This window comes from Phacochoerus africanus, chromosome 1, assembly GCF_016906955.1.
Source record: "Phacochoerus africanus isolate WHEZ1 chromosome 1, ROS_Pafr_v1, whole genome shotgun sequence".
NCBI lineage: Eukaryota > Metazoa > Chordata > Mammalia > Artiodactyla > Suidae > Phacochoerus > Phacochoerus africanus.
This window is the reverse complement of record NC_062544.1, coordinates 112,315,955-112,333,787: the sequence shown is the minus strand read 5'-3', so window position 1 is coordinate 112,333,787 and position 17,833 is coordinate 112,315,955. Positions and strand designations below refer to the sequence as shown.

General features: G+C 53.3%; 4 protein-coding genes across 8 annotated transcripts in view; 3 read left to right on the top strand and 1 right to left on the bottom strand.

Annotated features, from left to right (window-relative positions):
• Window positions 1-670: 670 nt before the first annotated feature.
• Window positions 671-4,193, top strand: NICN1 (nicolin 1, tubulin polyglutamylase complex subunit). 2 transcript variants are annotated; one of them, XM_047774313.1, is made up of 6 exons: window positions 671-905; window positions 2,104-2,280; window positions 2,598-2,660; window positions 3,119-3,190; window positions 3,505-3,609; window positions 3,687-4,193. In XM_047774313.1, exons 1-6 carry the CDS (start codon window positions 774-776, stop codon window positions 3,726-3,728), a joined length of 591 nt encoding a protein of 196 aa, XP_047630269.1. In that variant the 5' UTR covers window positions 671-773; the 3' UTR covers window positions 3,729-4,193. The 2 variants fall into 2 exon arrangements, with proteins under 2 accessions (XP_047630269.1, XP_047630265.1); XM_047774309.1 differs by having other exon boundaries at window positions 2,547-2,660.
• Window positions 4,194-4,384: 191 nt separating this feature from the next.
• On the top strand, window positions 4,385-13,005 carry AMT (aminomethyltransferase). Of its 2 annotated transcripts, XM_047774257.1 has the most exons (9): window positions 4,385-5,865; window positions 5,967-6,134; window positions 6,662-6,742; window positions 9,677-9,808; window positions 10,679-10,757; window positions 11,042-11,187; window positions 11,272-11,452; window positions 11,839-11,994; window positions 12,097-13,005. In XM_047774257.1, the coding sequence occupies exons 1-9, from the start codon at window positions 5,776-5,778 to the stop codon at window positions 12,273-12,275; spliced, it is 1,212 nt and encodes a 403-aa protein (XP_047630213.1). In that variant the 5' UTR covers window positions 4,385-5,775; the 3' UTR covers window positions 12,276-13,005. The 2 variants fall into 2 exon arrangements, with proteins under 2 accessions (XP_047630213.1, XP_047630218.1); XM_047774262.1 differs by lacking the exon at window positions 5,967-6,134.
• A 328-nt stretch (window positions 13,006-13,333) lies between these two features.
• TCTA (T cell leukemia translocation altered) lies at window positions 13,334-17,186 on the bottom strand. 2 transcript variants are annotated; one of them, XM_047774294.1, is made up of 3 exons: window positions 16,760-17,186; window positions 16,358-16,412; window positions 13,334-14,697 (listed from the first exon to the last, which is right to left on the bottom strand). In XM_047774294.1, exons 1-3 carry the CDS (start codon window positions 16,980-16,982, stop codon window positions 14,655-14,657), a joined length of 321 nt encoding a protein of 106 aa, XP_047630250.1. In that variant the 5' UTR covers window positions 16,983-17,186; the 3' UTR covers window positions 13,334-14,654. The 2 variants fall into 2 exon arrangements, with proteins under 2 accessions (XP_047630250.1, XP_047630256.1); XM_047774300.1 differs by lacking the exon at window positions 13,334-14,697 and having other exon boundaries at window positions 15,561-16,527.
• Window positions 17,187-17,442: 256 nt separating this feature from the next.
• The window catches only part of RHOA (ras homolog family member A), a 74,530-nt gene continuing 74,139 nt past the window's right edge, over window positions 17,443-17,833 (top strand). The window contains exon 1 of one of the 2 annotated variants that reach the window (XM_047774277.1): window positions 17,443-17,582. The gene's annotated coding sequence lies outside the window, so the exon portion shown is untranslated. The remainder of the gene's footprint in view (window positions 17,583-17,833) is intronic. The other variant, XM_047774282.1, reaches the window with a different exon arrangement.

The window sequence follows — 17,833 nt, the reverse complement described above, 5'->3', positions numbered from 1 at the left end:
GCTGTGGTGTAGGTCGCAGACGCGGCTGGGATCCCACGTTGCTGTGGCTCTGGTGTAGGTCGGTGGCCACAGCTCCGACTGGACCCCTAGCCTGGCAACCTCCATATGCCGCGGGAGCGGCCCAAGAAATGGCACAAAAACAAACAAACAAAAAAAGAATGGCTAAACCGCTTTTCGAAGTACCAGTTAATTATTAGTGGATTCCACATTCTTGTCAGTCTTTAATTTTAGCCTGCTTACTGGTGTTTAGTGGGTGTGTGTGAGGTCTCTAATTTATGTTTCCCTCGTGAATAATCATGTTAAGCATATTTTCCCGGGCATACTGGCTATTTATCTATCTTCTGTAAATTATCCCTTCAAATCCTTTGCCTATTAAAAAAAATAAAGGGTTAATATCTATATTTGCAACTAAAGTCGCCTAGGACCTATACTCATTCATGCTCATGGCTTACGAGTTCTGAAAGACGTCCGCCTTGCACAGAAGTACTTGCGGTGGACAGAGGGCCCAGCCCGATATTGGATCCAGACTAGCTAGGCCATTTCTAAGCAATGGCTGCGGCGCGTCTCCAAGACTCTCTCGGTGATTGGCTGAAGGAGCACTTCCGCAGGCACTTCCGACTCCCGGCCCGCCCCGAGCATCGGTCATTGGCTGGGCTGGCCCAGCACGATTCCTCTCGGGAGTTGTAGTTCTTGGGGCTCGGCTGGGACGCAGGGAAGGACCATTGGTCCAAAGCCAGGAGCGGCAGTTGTGTTTGGTCCTGGTCGTTGGCACCATGTCCCGCGTGTCGGTGCCCTGCCATGTGAAAGGCACTGTGGCCCTGCAGGTGGGGGACGTGCGGACCTCCCAAGGCCGGCCTGGCGTGCTGGTCATCGATGTCACCTTCCCCAGCGTCGCGCCCTTCGAGGTGAGCAAGCCCCCGTAGGCGCGACCCGGGCTCCTGGGCGGGGCCTATCTGGGGAACTCGGGCGTGTCCCAGGCATCTAATCTTTTACTGAAAGCCTCTCCAGAGCCCTCGCCTTAAAGAATCAGTTAACTATTTGTTTATCTCTTCAGTTAACATGTATTTACTGTAACACAGCTTCCTCTTCTGTTCTCTTCAGCATCTCTTCCCAGTGTCCAGAACAGCCCTGGCACAGAAGTGGCAACATAGTAGGCTAAGGGAGTTCTCTTGAGGTGCAGCGGGTTAAGGATCTGGCGGTTGTCGCTGCTGACTCTATTTGCTCCCTGGCCCAGAAACTTAGGCATACCTAGGGAGTATGCAAAAACAAACAAACAAACAACAAACCCACAAAAATGCCTCCTGCCCATACCTACAGTCCCTGCTGGAGGTCAGGATCAACTCATCCCTCATTGGGATTTTCCCAGTGGCTCCAGTTACCAGTCTCCAGTTGCTCTTCTACTTTTGCTGGCAGAGTGACTGGACAATGCAGAAATCAAGAGGACAAAGCCCACTTTCTAATGGCCTAACATTCAGGGCCACTCTGTGTCTGTGCCCTACTTGCTTCTCCACATGTGCACTTTGACTTATACTATATGGTTCTTCCCCAAGCTGTTCCTTACTCTAAGCTGAGAAATTTCATTAAAGGGCCCAACTCTGGAAATCCTGATTCATTTGGTCTGGAGTGGAGCCTGTATAGCTATATATTTTTTTAATTTTCAAAAAAAATTTTTTCCTTGGTTAATTCTGATGAGTATCCAGTGATGAGAACTGCTGTAGCTAGGCTGAACCACTGTCCCAGGTGCCAGGATCTGTCACCCCTTGGTGCTTCTTTGTATATGCTATGTTTACATTTTCTCCTTTTCCTGGTCCATTTGATGAACTCATCTGTACATTTTCTACCTCCTCTACAGTTAGGGCTTTGACCCCTGGCAGCATTTTGGACATGTGGCAAGATCTGAGGTCGTGGTTTGTTTGCATGATGTGCTCATTTGGACTATGAGTTCTAGGAAAGCAAAAATTTTTAAGGCCCCAGTGGATTCTTGTTGAAATTGTTAGATTGGTAGAGGAGTACATTCCAAGGTGGAGGAGGAGAGGGTGACTTTGAACCCTTCAGGCCTTGGGCCTGGGTCTGATTTGTCGTGGTGGGTTGTGTGTGCTCCAGTTGCAGGAGATCATGTTTAAGAATTACTACACGGCCTTTCTGACCATCCGTGTTCGCCAGCACACCTCGACACACACTCCGGCCAAGTGGGTGACCTGCCTGCGGGACTATTGCCTGATGCCCGACCCGCACAGTGAGGAGGGAGCCCAGGAGTATGTATCGCTGTTCAAGCACCAGGTCAGCTGGGACTCAGCATGGCCAGGGAAGCCCAGATGAGAGCTTACAAGGGGCCTGGGGATTGGGCCAGGATATCAAAAGGGAAGAGGGGCAGGCAGAGCTGGCCTTGGTTGTAGTTTTTTTGGCAAGTGCCTTGGAGGAACTACTGTTTTCTTCTCAAAGGCTTGGGGAGGAAACACCTTGGCTCATTGCTGGTTGGCTCCTCAGCAATGAGCTGGGGCCTCGTTGGGTCCTTGTGTGTGTGTGTGTGTATGTGTGTTTGTCAGATGCTATGTGACATGGCCAGAGTACTGGAGCTGCGTTTGATTCTGCGACAGCCATCGCCGCTGTGGTCATCTTTCACGGTAGAGGAGCTGCAGATCTACCAGCAGGGACCAAAGGTAAATGACTAGCTCAGAGCTGTTGGCTGGCCCTTTCTTCAGGAGGCTCCTAACTCTGGCTGAGAGGCCTTGGGGTGCAGTGGGAGTGGGAGTGGACAGGTAAGGATGGTAAGACTCAGAAGGAGGCTTTCATGCAACTTACCCAGGTAGGAATGCTGGAAGCTCATGTTGAGGGAGGTGAGGCCATGTCCCCATATCCCCTGACATTTGGGACTACCTGTCTCTTTCAGAGCTGGAACCTTCAAGTGCCAGGGGATACTTCTGTTCCTTATCTTCATGGAGCTTCCTTTGGCATAGTAGAAGAGCTTAGGTAGTCTGTCTGCCCCTGGGGCTGGAATAGGTTTTTCCCAGTGTCTGAGGCTGTCAGGGGCCCTTCTCTCTGCTCTCAGGACCTTGGGATCTGGTTCCAGGGCTCTCCTACTCTGCCTCCCTCAGGGCAGTATGCCTTTGCTTTGCAGAGCCCTTCCATGACCTTCCCCAAGTGGCTCTCCCACCCAATGCCTTGTGAGCAGCCTGCTCCCCTTCTTGAGGTAAGCCCTCACCCTGGGTAAGAACCATGTGTGAGTAGCTCTGGTGTCCAGCACAGGTCCAAGGGAACCCTTTTCTGGGGCTGGATCCAGGGCCCTTGGTTCACTCTGTACCACCTTCCTCCTGAGATCTGAGGCAGCTCTGTGGGGGACAGGGCTGCTTACTCCACATCAGGCTCCTTCCTCCTGTTTCACAAGTTATCTGGGATTGTTACTGGTTCACCTGGTGGGCTCCATGGCCCAACTTGGCCTCTCTGGAGTTCTAAGGGCACTTCTGGGGAGAGACCCATGGCCACTGACCCCTCCTTCTGGAGCAGGGTCTCCCAGACCCCAGCAGGGTATCCTCCGAAGCACAGCAGATGTGGGCACTGACAGAGATGATCCGGGCCAGTCACACCTCCACAAGGATCGGCCGTTTTGATGTGAGTGATCGCTTCCCTCTGCTTGGCTCCTGTTGGCCTGAGTGGGTCAGATCTGATGGTCTTTTTTTTTGTTGCAGGTCGATGGCTGTTATGACCTGAACTTGCTCTCCTATACTTGAGCCGTGGCTCCCAGTCAAGACGTTAACCTTTTGTGCCCGCGCGGGCCCAGTTTGGGCCATCAAGGGCCAAAGCATTTTCCATGTGTGTTCCAAGTGTTGCCTGCATGCCTATTCTGTCTGGGCCACATTCAGAGATTCAAGATTTTTGGAGCTCACTTTGTTGCTTCAGCATGAGCTCCTGGAGGTGGTGCACTTTGTCCTCACCTGACTGCAACCTGATATTCCTTCTTTTCCCTCCCTAAACACACTCCAGTTCTATTGCTCAGAATCTCCCTGTACCCTCTATCCCTCCTGGGACATTCCTGTCCAACATGATTCCTGTCTTCTGCCTGTTCCCCGATCCTGACTGTAGTGGGCCGGAATAATCTACTAGAACATGCTTTGTCTAGCCTTGGAAGACTGCTGTAGCCTGGCCCTTGCATTTGGGAGTTTGAGGAACAAGAGCCCTATTTCTGCCTTCTGCAACCCCTAATGGTCTTCTGTTTTTTTTTTTTTTTTTTTTTAAGGGCTGCACCCGAGGTATATGGAGGTTCCTAGGCTAGGGGTCTAATCGTAGCTATAGCTGCCGGCCTATACCACAGCCACAGCAACGGGGGATCTGAGCCATGGCTGCGACCTACACTGCAGCTCATGGCAACACTGGATCCCCGACCCACTGAGTGGGGCCAGGAATCAAACCCACGTTCTCATGGGTATTAGTTGGATTCATTTCCGTTGTGCCACAACGGGACTCCCCTAATGGTCTTCCTTCCCTTTGTGCTGTGCCCACAAAAAGAAAATTCCTGTCTAAACTCTTCCATTGCTTGCCTAGGGGGCCACACAAAGCTGGGAATTTGGGCAGCCTGAGTCCCCTGTTTCCTGAATTGGCTTGGTATGTGTGTTTAAATTGGTCAGCTCATCCATTGCATTTGGGTGGGTGCCTCTGGCAAGGCCAGGGCCTGAAAATGAGTCCTGGGACTTGCCGGCCATCTGACACAGCCCATAACACATCCTTGTGTCTCTCCCAGTTTCCCCTTTCTAAAACAGCCATGCGCAGTGTGATATCAGCCTCTGTGTGGGCGCTAGGTCCAGGTGAAGTTTCTCATTGGTGTCTTTTAGGAGGCTGAGGTTTTCTACAGCCCCAGGCCAGCAACTGAATAAGATAGGCTACTCCTCCTTATGGGAAAATTCTGTCTTTCTGGTTTTTCCTGGCTTTGCCTCTGGGGGTGGGGGGGGGGTGGGGGTGGATTGGCAGTATGGCAACACATGTTTGACCTGGGAAATTGATCTGGATGTTTGTGCAGCTCAGCAGCTTTCTGGGGGAAGGTCCTTCAGCTCTTACCCATCAGAATTCTTGCAGGTGATATCTGCTTGCAGGGTCATTTCCTTGGCCCCATTCGGCTTTTACTAAGAGGGTGATGATTACAGTCTTGTGCTCAGGGGATAGAGCCCTCAGAGTGGGGGGAGGTTCCTGGGATGGCAGGGACCCTGCTTCCTGCACAGCTGTGTCCCCAGCACAGAGCCTCGCAGTGTGCTGCAAGATCAATAAATACTTGTGGAAAGCATCATTGTGTTGGTTGCCTGTGTACACCTAACAGGAGAGCTGGAGACCCTCACAAGAGGCCAGGTTACTGTGGCACTCTAACTGCCAGGCTAGCTCCACCCTCCTATGCCCTCGTCACCCTTCCCCATCCCCCCCATGACCTTAAACTCCATTGTCTCAAACTGGTGATTCAGGCCTTTCAGCCCTTTACAGAACTTTGGCCCTTTGGAGGCAGGGCATTCAGCTCGGGGAGTTCTAGTCCCTAGCTCTATTACTGAGCAGCTTAACTGGCTCTGACTGCTCTTTCAGCCCTGAACAGAGGGAAGTGCCTGGGGCTATTTCCCTGAAGCTGGGAGTCAATGTACTGTTTGCTCTAAAGCCCCGCCTGCCCTTGGGGCTGCCCACTCCCTCTTCTGATCCCCCGGTGGGGGAGAGACCTGTCAAAGCAGGGCCAGGACTACATCTCCCAGAGTGCCTGTCAGAGTGGTGGCCTCTGTGCGCCGGCTGCACCAGTTGCAGGCAACAATGCAGCGGACTGTGAGCATGGTGTCCCGTATGGGCTTGCGTCTGCAGGCGCTCCCCTTGTCCCTGGGCCGTCCACTCAGTTGTGCACAGGTGGGTTAGAGGGTGCTAGGGTTGGTGCCAATCTTGGAGGGTGGGAGAGGGTGAGGGCTGGGGTCTGAGGCTGTGGTGGCGCTGAGCCCAGCCGCCCGCAGGATGTGCTCCGCAGGACACCACTCTATGACTTCCACCTTGCCCATGGCGGGAAGATGGTGGCATTCGCAGGCTGGAGTCTGCCTGTGCAGTACCGGGACAGCCACGTTGATTCACACCTGCATACACGCCAGCACTGCTCGCTCTTTGACGTGTCCCACATGCTGCAGGTGAGACAGGGGGATGTGTTGGCCAGGGCTCATTCTGGCTGGGCCAGGGCTTCCTCTCCGTCCACAGTGGTGCAACCCTTGGCTTTCTTTGCTGGGTGCTGGATTCTGAGGGCAGTTCTCCCAGAACAGTTGGCGGTCTCGGGTGTAATGGATTATGGCTCCCAGTCAACTAACTCAGAGTCTCTCTTGATCATCTCCTGCCTCACCTCTCTCACTTAGTGCGTGGTGTGGCTCAGTGGCCTGGGTTTCCGGAGGCTGCCACTGATTCTCATCCATCTTTCTGGGTATTGGTTTGGTATTTCAGGAAGGTGCTGGGCCCTTCAAGTTTCCTAACTTCTCTTGAGTGTATCTTTTCTGTATTGGTGGGTATCGGGGAGTCAAAGTTGGGATTCCGCCAACTGCAAAATCAAAAGAATAATTAGGCATGTTGGCTGGGTACGACTGGTGGGAAGAGGATGCCTCTTTGCCCCATGGCCTTCCAGACTGTAGCTGCTGCATGGACTGAGGCTTTTTGATCTCTTTCCCAGACCAAGATATTTGGCAGTGACCGGGTGAAGATGATGGAGAGTCTAGTGGTTGGAGATATTGCCGAGTTAAAGCCAAATCAGGTGGGCCTCTCTTTTATTTCTGTTCCATGAATGTTCTTAGTCAAGAACCTGCAAACTGGTCTGAGTCCCTGCTTTGAGTTTGGGGGCCAGAGATGTCTCACATCTCAGGGCTTGCTTGCAGGACAGAGTCTCCGAGTCATGTCTAGACACCTGGACTTCTGCAGGGAGGGTCATATCCCATACCCACCATTTCAAGCTGGGAGGCCAGAAACCCAGGTTCATATCCTTTTCTTTTCTTTTTTTTTTTTTTTTTGGTCTTTTTGCCATTTCTTGGGCCACTCCTGCGGCATATGGAGGTTCCCAGGGTAGGGGTCCAATCGGAGCTGTAGCCACCGGCCTATGCCAGAGCCACAGCAACTCGGGATCCAAGCCGCATCTGCAACTTACACCACAGCTCATGGCAACGCCAGATCCTTAACCTGCTGAGCAAGGCCAGGGACCGAACCCGCAACCTCACGGTTCCTAGTTGGATTCATTAACCACTGCGCCACGACGGGAACTCTTTTTTTTTTTTTTTTCATATCCTTTTCTGTGACCTTCCATGCTACCTAACCCCTTGTAATCTAAAGTGTGGTCCCAAAACCAGCAGCTTCATCATCACATGGGAGCTTGTTAGGAACTTGGGCCACTCCAGACTTGCTGAACAGAACCGACATTTTATTTTATTTATTTTATTTTTATTATTATTATTTTTTGCTATTTCTTTGGGCCGCTCCCGCGGCATATGGAGGTTCCCAGGCTAGGGGTCGAATCAGAGCTGTAGCCACTGGCCTACACCAGAGCCACAGTAACGCGGGATCCGAGCCGCGTCTGCAACCTACACCACAGCTCACGGCAACGCTGGATTGTTAACCCACTGAGCAAGGGCAGGGACCGAACCCGCAACGTCATGGTTCCTAGTCGGATTCGTTAACCACTGCGCCACGACGGGAACTCTTTTTTTTTTTTTTTTCATATCCTTTTCTGTGACCTTCCATGCTACCTAACCCCTTGTAATCTAAAGTGTGGTCCCAAAACCAGCAGCTTCATCATCACATAGGAGCTTGTTAGGAACTTGGGCCACTCCAGACTTGCTGAAGAGAACCGACATTTTAAACAGATCCCCAGGTGATTCATGTGATCTCTTAACCACAGGCTCTTCATCCATCCAGCAGGGAGTGTTTGGAGCATTGCTCATCAAGACAGACTTTTTTTCTGCTTTTTTGCTTTTTAGGGCCTCACCCGCAGCATATGGAAGTTTCCAGGCTAGGGGCAAATCGGAGCTACAGCTGCTGGCCTACACCACAGCCACAGCAATGCTAGATCGGAGCTGCATCTGCCACCTACACCACAGCTCACAGCAATGCCAGATCCTTAACCCACTGAGGCCAGGGATCGAACCCACAACCTCATGGTTCTTAGATTCGTTTCCTCTGCGCCACAACGGGAACTCTCATCCAGGTAGACTTTGAAACTTCTGTCCTGGGGTTTGGGGCACTGGGTGAGTTGTCCTAGGTCTGGGTGCGATGAAGCAGTAAATCTTAGGTATCATGGATTAAGTGTGAGATGGGACTCTTCAGTACTGAATGGGAGGGGTGCAGAGGTCCCATTAGATTAGGGAGGTCCCCTAAGGTGGGGAAGAGGTGAAAACTTTTTCAGTGTACAAAGATCAAAAAACTTGGGCTTGGGAGTTCCTATTGTGGCTCAGTAGAAGTGAATCTGACTAGTATCCATGAGGATGTTGTTTCAATCCCTGGCCTTGCTTAGTGGGGTGAGGATCCCGCGTTGCTGTGAGCTATGGTGTAGGTTGCAGATGTAGCTTGGATCCTAAACTGCTGCGGTTGTGATGTAGGCCCGCAGCTACAGCCCTGATTTGACCTCTAGCCTGGGAACTTCCACAAGCCGCCATGGTGTGGCCCTAAAAAAAGCAAAAAAAAAAAAAGGAGTTCCCGTTGTGGCACAGTGGTTAACGAATCCGACTAGGAACCATGAGGTTGTCGGTTCGATCACTGCCCTAGCTCAGTGGATTAATGATCCGGCGTTGCCGTGAGCTGTGGTGTAGGTTGCAGACGCGGCTTGGATCCCGTGTTGCTGTGGCTCTGGCGTAGGCCGGTGGCTGCAGCTCCGATTAGACCCCTAGCCTGGGAACCTCCATATGCCACTGGAGCGGCCCAAGAAATAGCAAAAAGACAAAAAAAAAAAAAGGCTAAAAAAACCACAGCAACTAAAAAACCCCAGGGCTTGGAATGTCCATTGTGACTCAGCAGGTTTAAAATCCAGCTAGTATCCATGAGGATTTGGGTTTGATGCCTGGCCTAACTCAGTGGGTTAAGGATCCAGTATTGCTGCAAGCTTTGGCATAGGCTGCAGACGTGGCTTGGATCTGGCATTGCCGTGGCTATGGTGTAGGTCGGCAGCTGGAGGTCTGATCCGACCCCTAGCCTGGGAACCTTAAAAAAGAAAAAAAAAAAAAACAAAAAACCAAGGAGTTCCCGTCATGGCGCAGCGGAAACGAATACGACTAGGAACCATGAGGTAGCGGGTTCGATCCCTGGCCTTTCTCAGTGGGTTAAGGGTCTGCCGTTGTGGTGAGCTGTGGTATATATAGGTCATAGATGAGGCTCGGATCTGGTGTTGCTGTGGCTCTGGCCTAGGCTGGCGGCTACAGCTCCGATTCAACCCCTAGCCTGGGAACCTCCATATGCCCCGGGTACAGCCCTAAAAGGACAAAAGATGAAAAAAAATAAAAGAAAAAGAAGAAAACCCAAAAAACAAAAGACCCTGGGCTTGTGAAGTTTGGGGCAGACCTAGCCTTGCACTTTGTACCACCACCCTCTAGCCCTGTGCATGAAGGTTCAAGGTTCTAGGTGGCTGAGTGGGCCCTGGGTGTGTTTGACTTGCACTTGACCTTGGCCTCTTTGACCTGGAGGCAATGATATTCCACTTTGATACTAGGGAACACTGTCACTGTTTACCAATGAGGCTGGAGGCATCTTAGATGACTTGATTGTGACCAACACTTCCGAAGGACACCTGTATGTGGTATCTAATGCTGGCTGCCGGGAGAAGGACCTGACCCTCATGCAGGTATAGCCCCTTTGTGTTCTAGGCACCCTGTCTTCCTTGTTCACAGAGCAGCATCCTTATTGTCCAGAGCTGGACTGGAATGGACAAGGGGCTTGGACAGTGGCTCCTTGAAGGGAAAGTAGGGCTCCCTGGAACAAGCTTGGTTTCAGGGGTGGAGGAGGTGGGGAGTTGAAGCTGATCCTGGTCTCTAAGTGAACATCTTCTGGTTAGGGTGGAGGGCTAGAGCCTGGTGTTGAGAACTGGTAGACCAGGGCTTGGGTTATCCTTGCCACTTAGTGGTTATATGACTTTGTAAGATGGAAACCAGCCAAGCTCTGCAGCACCTGGGCCATGGTAGATGGCCAGTAAAGGGCCTCAAAACTAATACTTTTTTTTTCTTTTTAAAGTTCTCTTTAAAATTTTAATTTTTTGCTTTTTAGGGCCACACCCGTGACATATGGAAGTTTCCAGGCCAGGGGGCGAATCAGAGCTGCAGCTGCTGGCCTACGCCATAGCCACAGCAACAGAAACACAGGATCCAAGCCACTTCTGCGACCTAAACCAAAGCTCATGGCAACACCAGATCCTCGCCCCATTAAGCAAGGCCAGGGATCGAATCCACATCCTCATGGATACTAGTCGGATTTGTTTCCACTGTGCCACAATGGGAACTCCCTTTTTTTTTTTTTTTCTAAATGGCCACACCTGCAATATACCAAAGTTCCCCAGGTCAGGGACAGAATCCAAGTTGCAGCTGCAGCAACACCAGATCTCCCCATCAACCCACTGGGCCAGGCTGGTTGATCCTACCCCTTGCTGCTGCGGTCAGGTTCTTAACCCACTATGCCATAGTGGGAACTCCAAATATGGTGTTTCTATCTTTCCTTTCAGGATAGGGTTAGGGAGCTTCAGAACACAGGCGGTGATATAGGCCTGGAGGTGATGGATAATGCTCTGCTAGCCCTACAAGGTAAGCAGGCCAGGTTGGGTTTGGAGCTGACCTTTGCTTTCCAGGCTCTCTCTATTGCTTAGCACAGAAGCCACGTGAGGAGGAAGGTGAGGATGGCACAGAATTCTAAGTTCGGTATCATACCCTCTTTCTACCTGCCACAAGGCTTCATGGGCTGTAGGCAAGAGCATCTTCCACCTTCAGAGTGGGGCTTGCTCAGGGCTTGTTCCAACCCCTAAAGGCTGTTATCCAGCTTTCCAGGGCACTAAGACCTGGACACTTGGTTACTGGCTCCCTGGGCCCAGGTCCCACTGCAGCCCAGGTGCTACAGGCTGGCGTGACAGATGATCTGAGGAAACTGCCCTTCATGACCAGTGCTGTGATGGAGGTATTTGGCGTGTCTGGCTGCCGTGTGACCCGCTGTGGCTACACAGGAGAGGATGGTGTGGAGGTTTGTCAAGAAGTGGGCACAGGGTAGTGCAGGGAAGAAGACTCTGGGGCCAGCTGCCCACCTGCTCTCTGATGTCCCTTGCAGATCTCGGTGCCAGCAGCGGAGGCAGTCCGCCTAGCAACAGCTCTGTTGGAAAACCCAGAGGTGAAGCTGGCAGGGCTGGCAGCCCGGGACAGCTTGCGCCTAGAGGCAGGCCTCTGCCTGTATGGGAACGACATTGACGAACACACCACACCTGTGGAAGGCAGCCTCAGCTGGACACTGGGTGAGCTGCGCTAGTACTCAGGGAGGGGATCCTGAAGGCTGGAGTGACCCTTAGTGAGACTGGCCAGCCCATGACTGCTTCCAAGGTTGTGTAGCCTGGAGCAAGTGACACAGCCTCCCACAGGCTTCATTCTCTGAAGGAAGACACCACAGTGGCTTTGCCCAGTAGATGCTGAGGACCTTCAGCAGGCAGAATGGCCTCCAAGACCATGGGGCAGGAGGTGGGTGGCTGACTGACTACACTGCACAGGAGGAGTGGACCCTAGGGGAGCCTGAGTGAAGGGGCCTTGGTGCTAGATGGGTGTTTCTTGGGGGTCCTTGTTCCTAGGACCTCTGTGGTCAGAGGTCCTACAGGCTGTGGCTTAAGTCTGGAGTGTCATGTTCTAGGGAAGCGCCGCCGAGCTGCAATGGACTTCCCAGGAGCCTCGGTTATTGTTCCTCAACTGAAGAGTAAGGTGCAGCGGAGGCGTGTGGGGTTAACGTGTGAGGGTGCTCCCGTGCGAGCGCACAGTCCCATCCTGAGTACAGAGGGCACCGTGATTGGTAGGTGGACCAAGGAAGTTAGACAGTCCTTGTTTCTTCTCTAGGAGGGTGGGGGCACTGGATTGGCAGGGTGGTGTTGACACATGGCCTTTGCCTGGACAGGTACTGTGACCAGTGGTTGCCCCTCGCCCTGCCTGAAGAAGAATGTGGCAATGGGTTATGTGCCCTATGAGCATAGTCGGCCAGGTACCCTGCTGCTGGTAGAGGTGCGGCGGAAGCAGCAGGTGGCTGTGGTCAGCAAGATGCCCTTTGTGCCGACAAGCTACTATACCCTTAAGTGAGAATGACTTGGGGCAGGGCCATCCCCTCCAGGAGCCTGGCCCTGGAAGGCATTCTACAAGGGGTTAGTCATCTACTTGGTATAGGTGGCCTGGGTGGAGGCTGGTTCTGGTTGTCTGGGAGAAGGCGGGGATACACCACCTATTCCCACTTCATCTGTGACACTGCAACTTCAAGACCCCATTTCTGAGTGATAGGCCAGCCCAAGCTCCCACTGATCTCACTCTTGCCAGCTGGAGAAGCATCAGTTTTGGCACCTTTCCCTCCCACTCTGCCAGGTGCTGGCTGTGAGGCAAAGGCTCACCTTTAGGGGGAGGATAAAGGCTGCCCAACCTACCTCACAACAGTTTCTCACACTGCAAAGGGTTATTGCCTTGGGCAGTGCTGGCTACCTCCTCTAGTTCACTTTCCACGAATGCAAACTGTTGCCTCTCCCTGGGCAGGAATGATTCCTGACTTACAGGGGGTTGGCCCAGGAGGGCTGCTGTGCCCATGTGTAAACCTGGGGATGACTGAGGGGGCGTAGACTCACTCTTCCATTATCCATTTGGCCCATCCTGCTGCCCAGTAGCCAACCATGCCAAGCTCACCACCTGTTCTGAGCCCTAGGGCTATTGTAGGGCAGGATGGGCTTCCTCCTGGACTTGCCTTATCTCGGACTGACCTTTGCCCCTGGGACTTATTACTGGACTCTACCAACTTTGAAAACATTAAATTAGCTTCTTCCTCTTGCTTGCCAGAGTCTCTAGCTTCATTATTCTCTGTCCACAGGATTACTAGGGTGCCAGTCCAATGCCTGCCTTCCTGGCCTCTGAGACAGGCTTGGAGTGGGTTGCGTGGAGTGGATTCCCCTTGAGAGGGGCAGGTCTGTAAGAACTAATGGGGATAGTATTTGTGTTAGGCACCACTACCACTTCTCCAGGGAACCGGCATCGCCTCCCCACCTCTGCAGGTCCTTGAATTCTGGGTGCTCGGGGGCAGTAGCCCACAGGGTGTTCCTTTCCAGTTTCCCCTGTGCATGCACACACACTCTGTCCTGTCTGAATAACCACACAGCTGATGCACTTCCATGTTTAATAAGCCACATCCTCAGTTGAGCCTGGGGTGAAATATGAGACCCTGATGCTGAGTGTGGTGTCGTTAGTGGGTAGGCCTGGGACTACAAAAGCATTATCCCACCAGCTAGAACATATTTCAGAGTACATGTGCATGAGCTCAGCATAGTTTTACCCCAGTGCACTCTGCAAAGATGGCCTAGGCAAAGGCTGCCAGCTGGAAATGTGACATTTAACAAAGAGGAAGCAGGCAGTGGGACACTGAGGTAGCTGGTGGCCCAGCAGAAGCAGGAAGAAATATGACCATCAGGGAAGGAGACAGGTCTCGGGCCACACTGCTTTCAGGAATTGGCGTTCCACTTATACCTTTGGATGCTCCCTTGGCCCACTCTGGAAGTGGTAGGCCTGCCTACCCTGTGGCTCTTCCCTGTTGAGAATTCTTGGGAGCTGAGGTGGTGCTAGTGGGGAGGAGCTGAGACTGTGGGTTTCTGGGATGAAGCTGTGGTTCCAGGTCAAGATGGGAAGTGGTGAGGCTACAGGGCATGATGGGGCCTCTCTGCACAAACTCCTTAGTACCTCCTTGTGAGGGGCAGGGTACAGATCCACAACCCCATGGGCACTTAAGCAGTGGGCATGGAGGCTCATCCTTGGGAACTCAGCCTCCTTCAGGCACCTGGCTTCCTTCCGGGAGAGACTGAAAAGAATATGCTTGGGAAGAGACAACTTCCATTGCCCAACTCCCACCTGGAGAGCTCAGGATGGGCGAAGGGAGGTCAATGTTCTCCATGGGTAGAGAGTGCCAGCTGCCCCCTGCCTTGTACTTGGATGTCCAGCTAAGTAACCATAAAGTATAAAGCTGTGTCCAGGCCAGGATTCCCTGGCCCCCTGCCAACAAAGCAAAACCAAAGAAATTCAGGAAACCCAGGACTTAGGAGAAAACAGACTTGCCTTACAAATCTGAGTTGGTCAACCTCAGGCTTCTTCTCAGAAGAACAAATCTCTATGGGGTCACATCCCAAGGGGATGGGAAGAGGACCAGGAAAAAGTCAAGACAGAAAATGGACTGTTAGTCATCCTAACCCAGAGGCTTCTGAGTTGACCCCTGAAAGAGGAGGATTATGCCTTTCCTTAAGGCACCCAGCTAAAGGTAGAGGCAAATTACTGGCTTGGGGCTGCTGGAGGCAAGGCCAAGGGCAGGGGAGGCCTAGGCCTGCCAGCACTGGGGTACCCCCCGCCCCCCAACCCCTACCCCTCTGCAGTCGTCCCTGGGGTCTGGGCAGTAGCAGAACCGGTGATGTCCCTGGAGACCCCTCTTGCTGCCTTCCCTTATTCTCTGTGGGTTTTGAGAGGTTCATTTGCTGCTGTTTCCCTGAAAGTGATGGAGAGAAGAGAAAAGGGGTTATTCCATGGGCAGCACAACAGTCCCCTTTTGGGGGCTGAGGTGGGCTCAGTAAGGTCACACTAAAATCTAAACCTCTCTGCTGAAGTTCTAGAGCCCACACTGGGTCCACTACCTTTCCCCTTCACTCATTCTTCCTCCTTCACCTTGTGAATGGTGCTCCCATTCTTCCCCAGTTGACAGGGATAGAAACCTGGGCAGTGGCAGTCCTCTTAACTGGCTTCTTGCCCCTCTCTTTAGGACCTCTTTATCTATTTGCCATGAAGTAGGTAGTTATAAAGGCAAATTAGATTAGGCCATGGCTTTGCTGAGTTCCTCAATAGGTCCCTGAGACCTGGGATAGATAGGGTGTTGCAGGTCCCTCCATGCCTTCTTTTTCTTGGCTGCCCTGTGGCATATGGAGTTCCCAGGCCAGGGATCAGATCTGAGCCACAGTTGCGACCTGAGCTGCAGCTGTGGCAATGCCAGATCCTTAACCCACTGTGTTAGGCTAGGGATAGAACCTGCATCGCAGCACTCCCAAGATGCTGCTGATCCCACTGTGCTACAGCAGAAAGTCCCATGACTACTTCTTTTTTCTTTTTTTTGTCTTTTGCCTTTAGGGCCGCACCTGTGGCATATGGAGGTTCCCAGGCTAGGGGTCTAGTTGGAGCTACAGCTGCCAGCCTGCACCAGAGCCACAGCAATGCCAGATCCAAGCCACGTCTGCGACCTACACCACAGCTCACGGCAACAACAGATCCTTAACCCAGTGAGGGAGGCCAGGGATCGAACCTGCAACTTCATGGTTCCTAGTCGGATTCCTTTCCACTGCCCAGGACGGGAACTCTGACTTTTTTTTTTTTTTTTTTTTTTAATCTGCAGCATGTCGAAGTTCCTAGGCCAGGGATTTAACCCAGGAGATAGCAATGACTGGAGCTGCTGCAGATCCTTAACCTACTGCACCACAAGGGAACTCCACTCCATGCCTTCTTGTTTGAGTTCCAGTGGCACAGCCTTGTCTATCCTGCCAATATGTCATCCTGTTCTTGTCTTTGGGTCTTGTTCTATCCATTCTCTTTGCTTGGTATACTTTACTACTCCCTAGACTTTGCCTTCAGGTGTCTGCCTTAGGAGTCACCTGCTATGATGGCCCTTGCCTCTGCATTGCTTCCCTTCCCTTTTAAACCTCTGGCTCCCCCTGTGAGTAGGGCCTGGGATGTTCTTATTCTCTAGATCTAGCATGGCCCCTGCCATGTACTAGGAGCTCAGAGATCAGCTGAATGAATGCACTGATTAGTGAGTTCATGTTTTACAGATGAGGAGGCCAGTCAGTGCACTAAGGACAGAGGCTCCTGTTTTTCCAAATTAGGGGCTTATGGTGGACTGGAATCCAACAGGCTTGCCCCTTCATCTCTGAAATTGTGACAATAATGTCACCTGCCCCACAGGTTACTGAACAACATAATGATGGGTTGTTTAGACATCAGTGTCACTTACAGCTTGAGCTCTAGTTAGAGACCTTGGAGTTTACTGCAAAGGCCACTAAGCTGGTGGACTCCTACCCTGAGAACTCCCCTCCCCTATCCTCAGCTCAGGAGTGGCCTCTATGTGCCAAGCATGGGGTTAAAGTGGGAAGAGATTTACTCACCAGGACGAGAAATGCGTGGAGCCATCAGGTGTGGATCCGTTCTGGCTGCCCAGACCTGGGGGCAGGAACACATCCAGAGCTGCAACAGGCTGGGGGTGGGTATCTGAGCAGGCATCAGCCCAGGTCAGGTTAGAGGCCAGTGGTATTTGTTGGAGAGTGTGGTGGAGGCCCTAAAGAATTTGTGGTATTGTCTGATGAGGGTGCAAGGGAAATTATATATCATGGGTGAACTGGTGGGGTTACTGGCATGAAATGCTATGTTGACATGGGTCAGGATACAGCGTTGTCATTAGGTTCTCAGGGCACCAGTGGTAATCTGGGGGGGAGGGTTCGGGGAACCCGAAAGTACAGTCAGTGCGGGAAGAGGGTGGCCGGTCCACGGAAGCTGGTGGGGAGCCTCACCTGGGCGGTGATACAGCCCGGTCACCGTACTCCCGTAGAACCCCCACGCCAGCTGGATGCTCAGGAGACTTAACACCAACCAAAGCAGCAGCAACTTGAAGAGGGTCACGCGCATGTCCTGAGCCTCCCACTCCCGCAGGAACTCGCTGCCGAGGGCGCCCAGCGCGCCCAGCACCGTGGCCGGCAGAACCTGCAAGGACTGCCCCGACCAAGGCTCCGCCATGACTGGCCGGTGGCAGACCAGGGGGACTGTCACCGTAGTCCCCACTGCGCAAGCGTCCGGTCTTCCGGAGCCAGACTCAATAATGCGCAAGCGTAAACCGAGGCTTGGAGCGCCTACCTCTCCTGCGCGCAGAGTTGGCAGTTGGGGCGGAGCAGTAAAACCGCGCACGCGCACCAAGCCCCACCCTGCTGAAAGGATGAGTGACTCGAGAAGTATAAAATAGCAACCAGCTCTTTTATAGCCCCAGAGTTCCCGTGATGCCCCACGCGGCTGCAATGATTGGTTAAGCGTCTTGCTTTTAGGGTGTGGACGCGCTCCTGAGCAATCGTGGCTGAGCCCTGAGTGCGCGCGCGCGCGCGGGGCCGCGACTGGGGCCGGCTCGAGCCCGCTGGGCACTCGGGGGCGCGCACGTCGCTCCCCGCCCTCCCGCCGCCGTCGCCGCCCGCTCTTGCTCTCTCGCGCTCCCCACCCGTCGCTCTCCGTCGGTTCTCTCGTTAGTCCACCGCCACCTCCACAGCCACCCGCCGTAGTCTTCGAGCTCGCGACTCGCGGACAGGCGTTCTCGGCGCGGAGAAGCCGGCCTTGGAGTCGTCGCCTTAGGTGAGCGAGAGGGTTCCCTCCTGGCGCCCCGGGCCCGCCCGGCACTCTTCCGGCCGCCCGCCAGCCGCCGCCCCGCCGCGGCCGCGCCCCACCTGCTGCTCTGGGCCGGGAGCCCCAGGACCCTGTCCCCTGACCCTAACTCGGGGCCCAGTAGTCGGGCTCCTCTTCCCAAAGCGGCGGCCCCGCCCGCGCGGTCCCCGGAAGCGCGCCCCGCGGCCTCCCGCGCCCCTTCCCCCGCCCGGCCAGGCCTG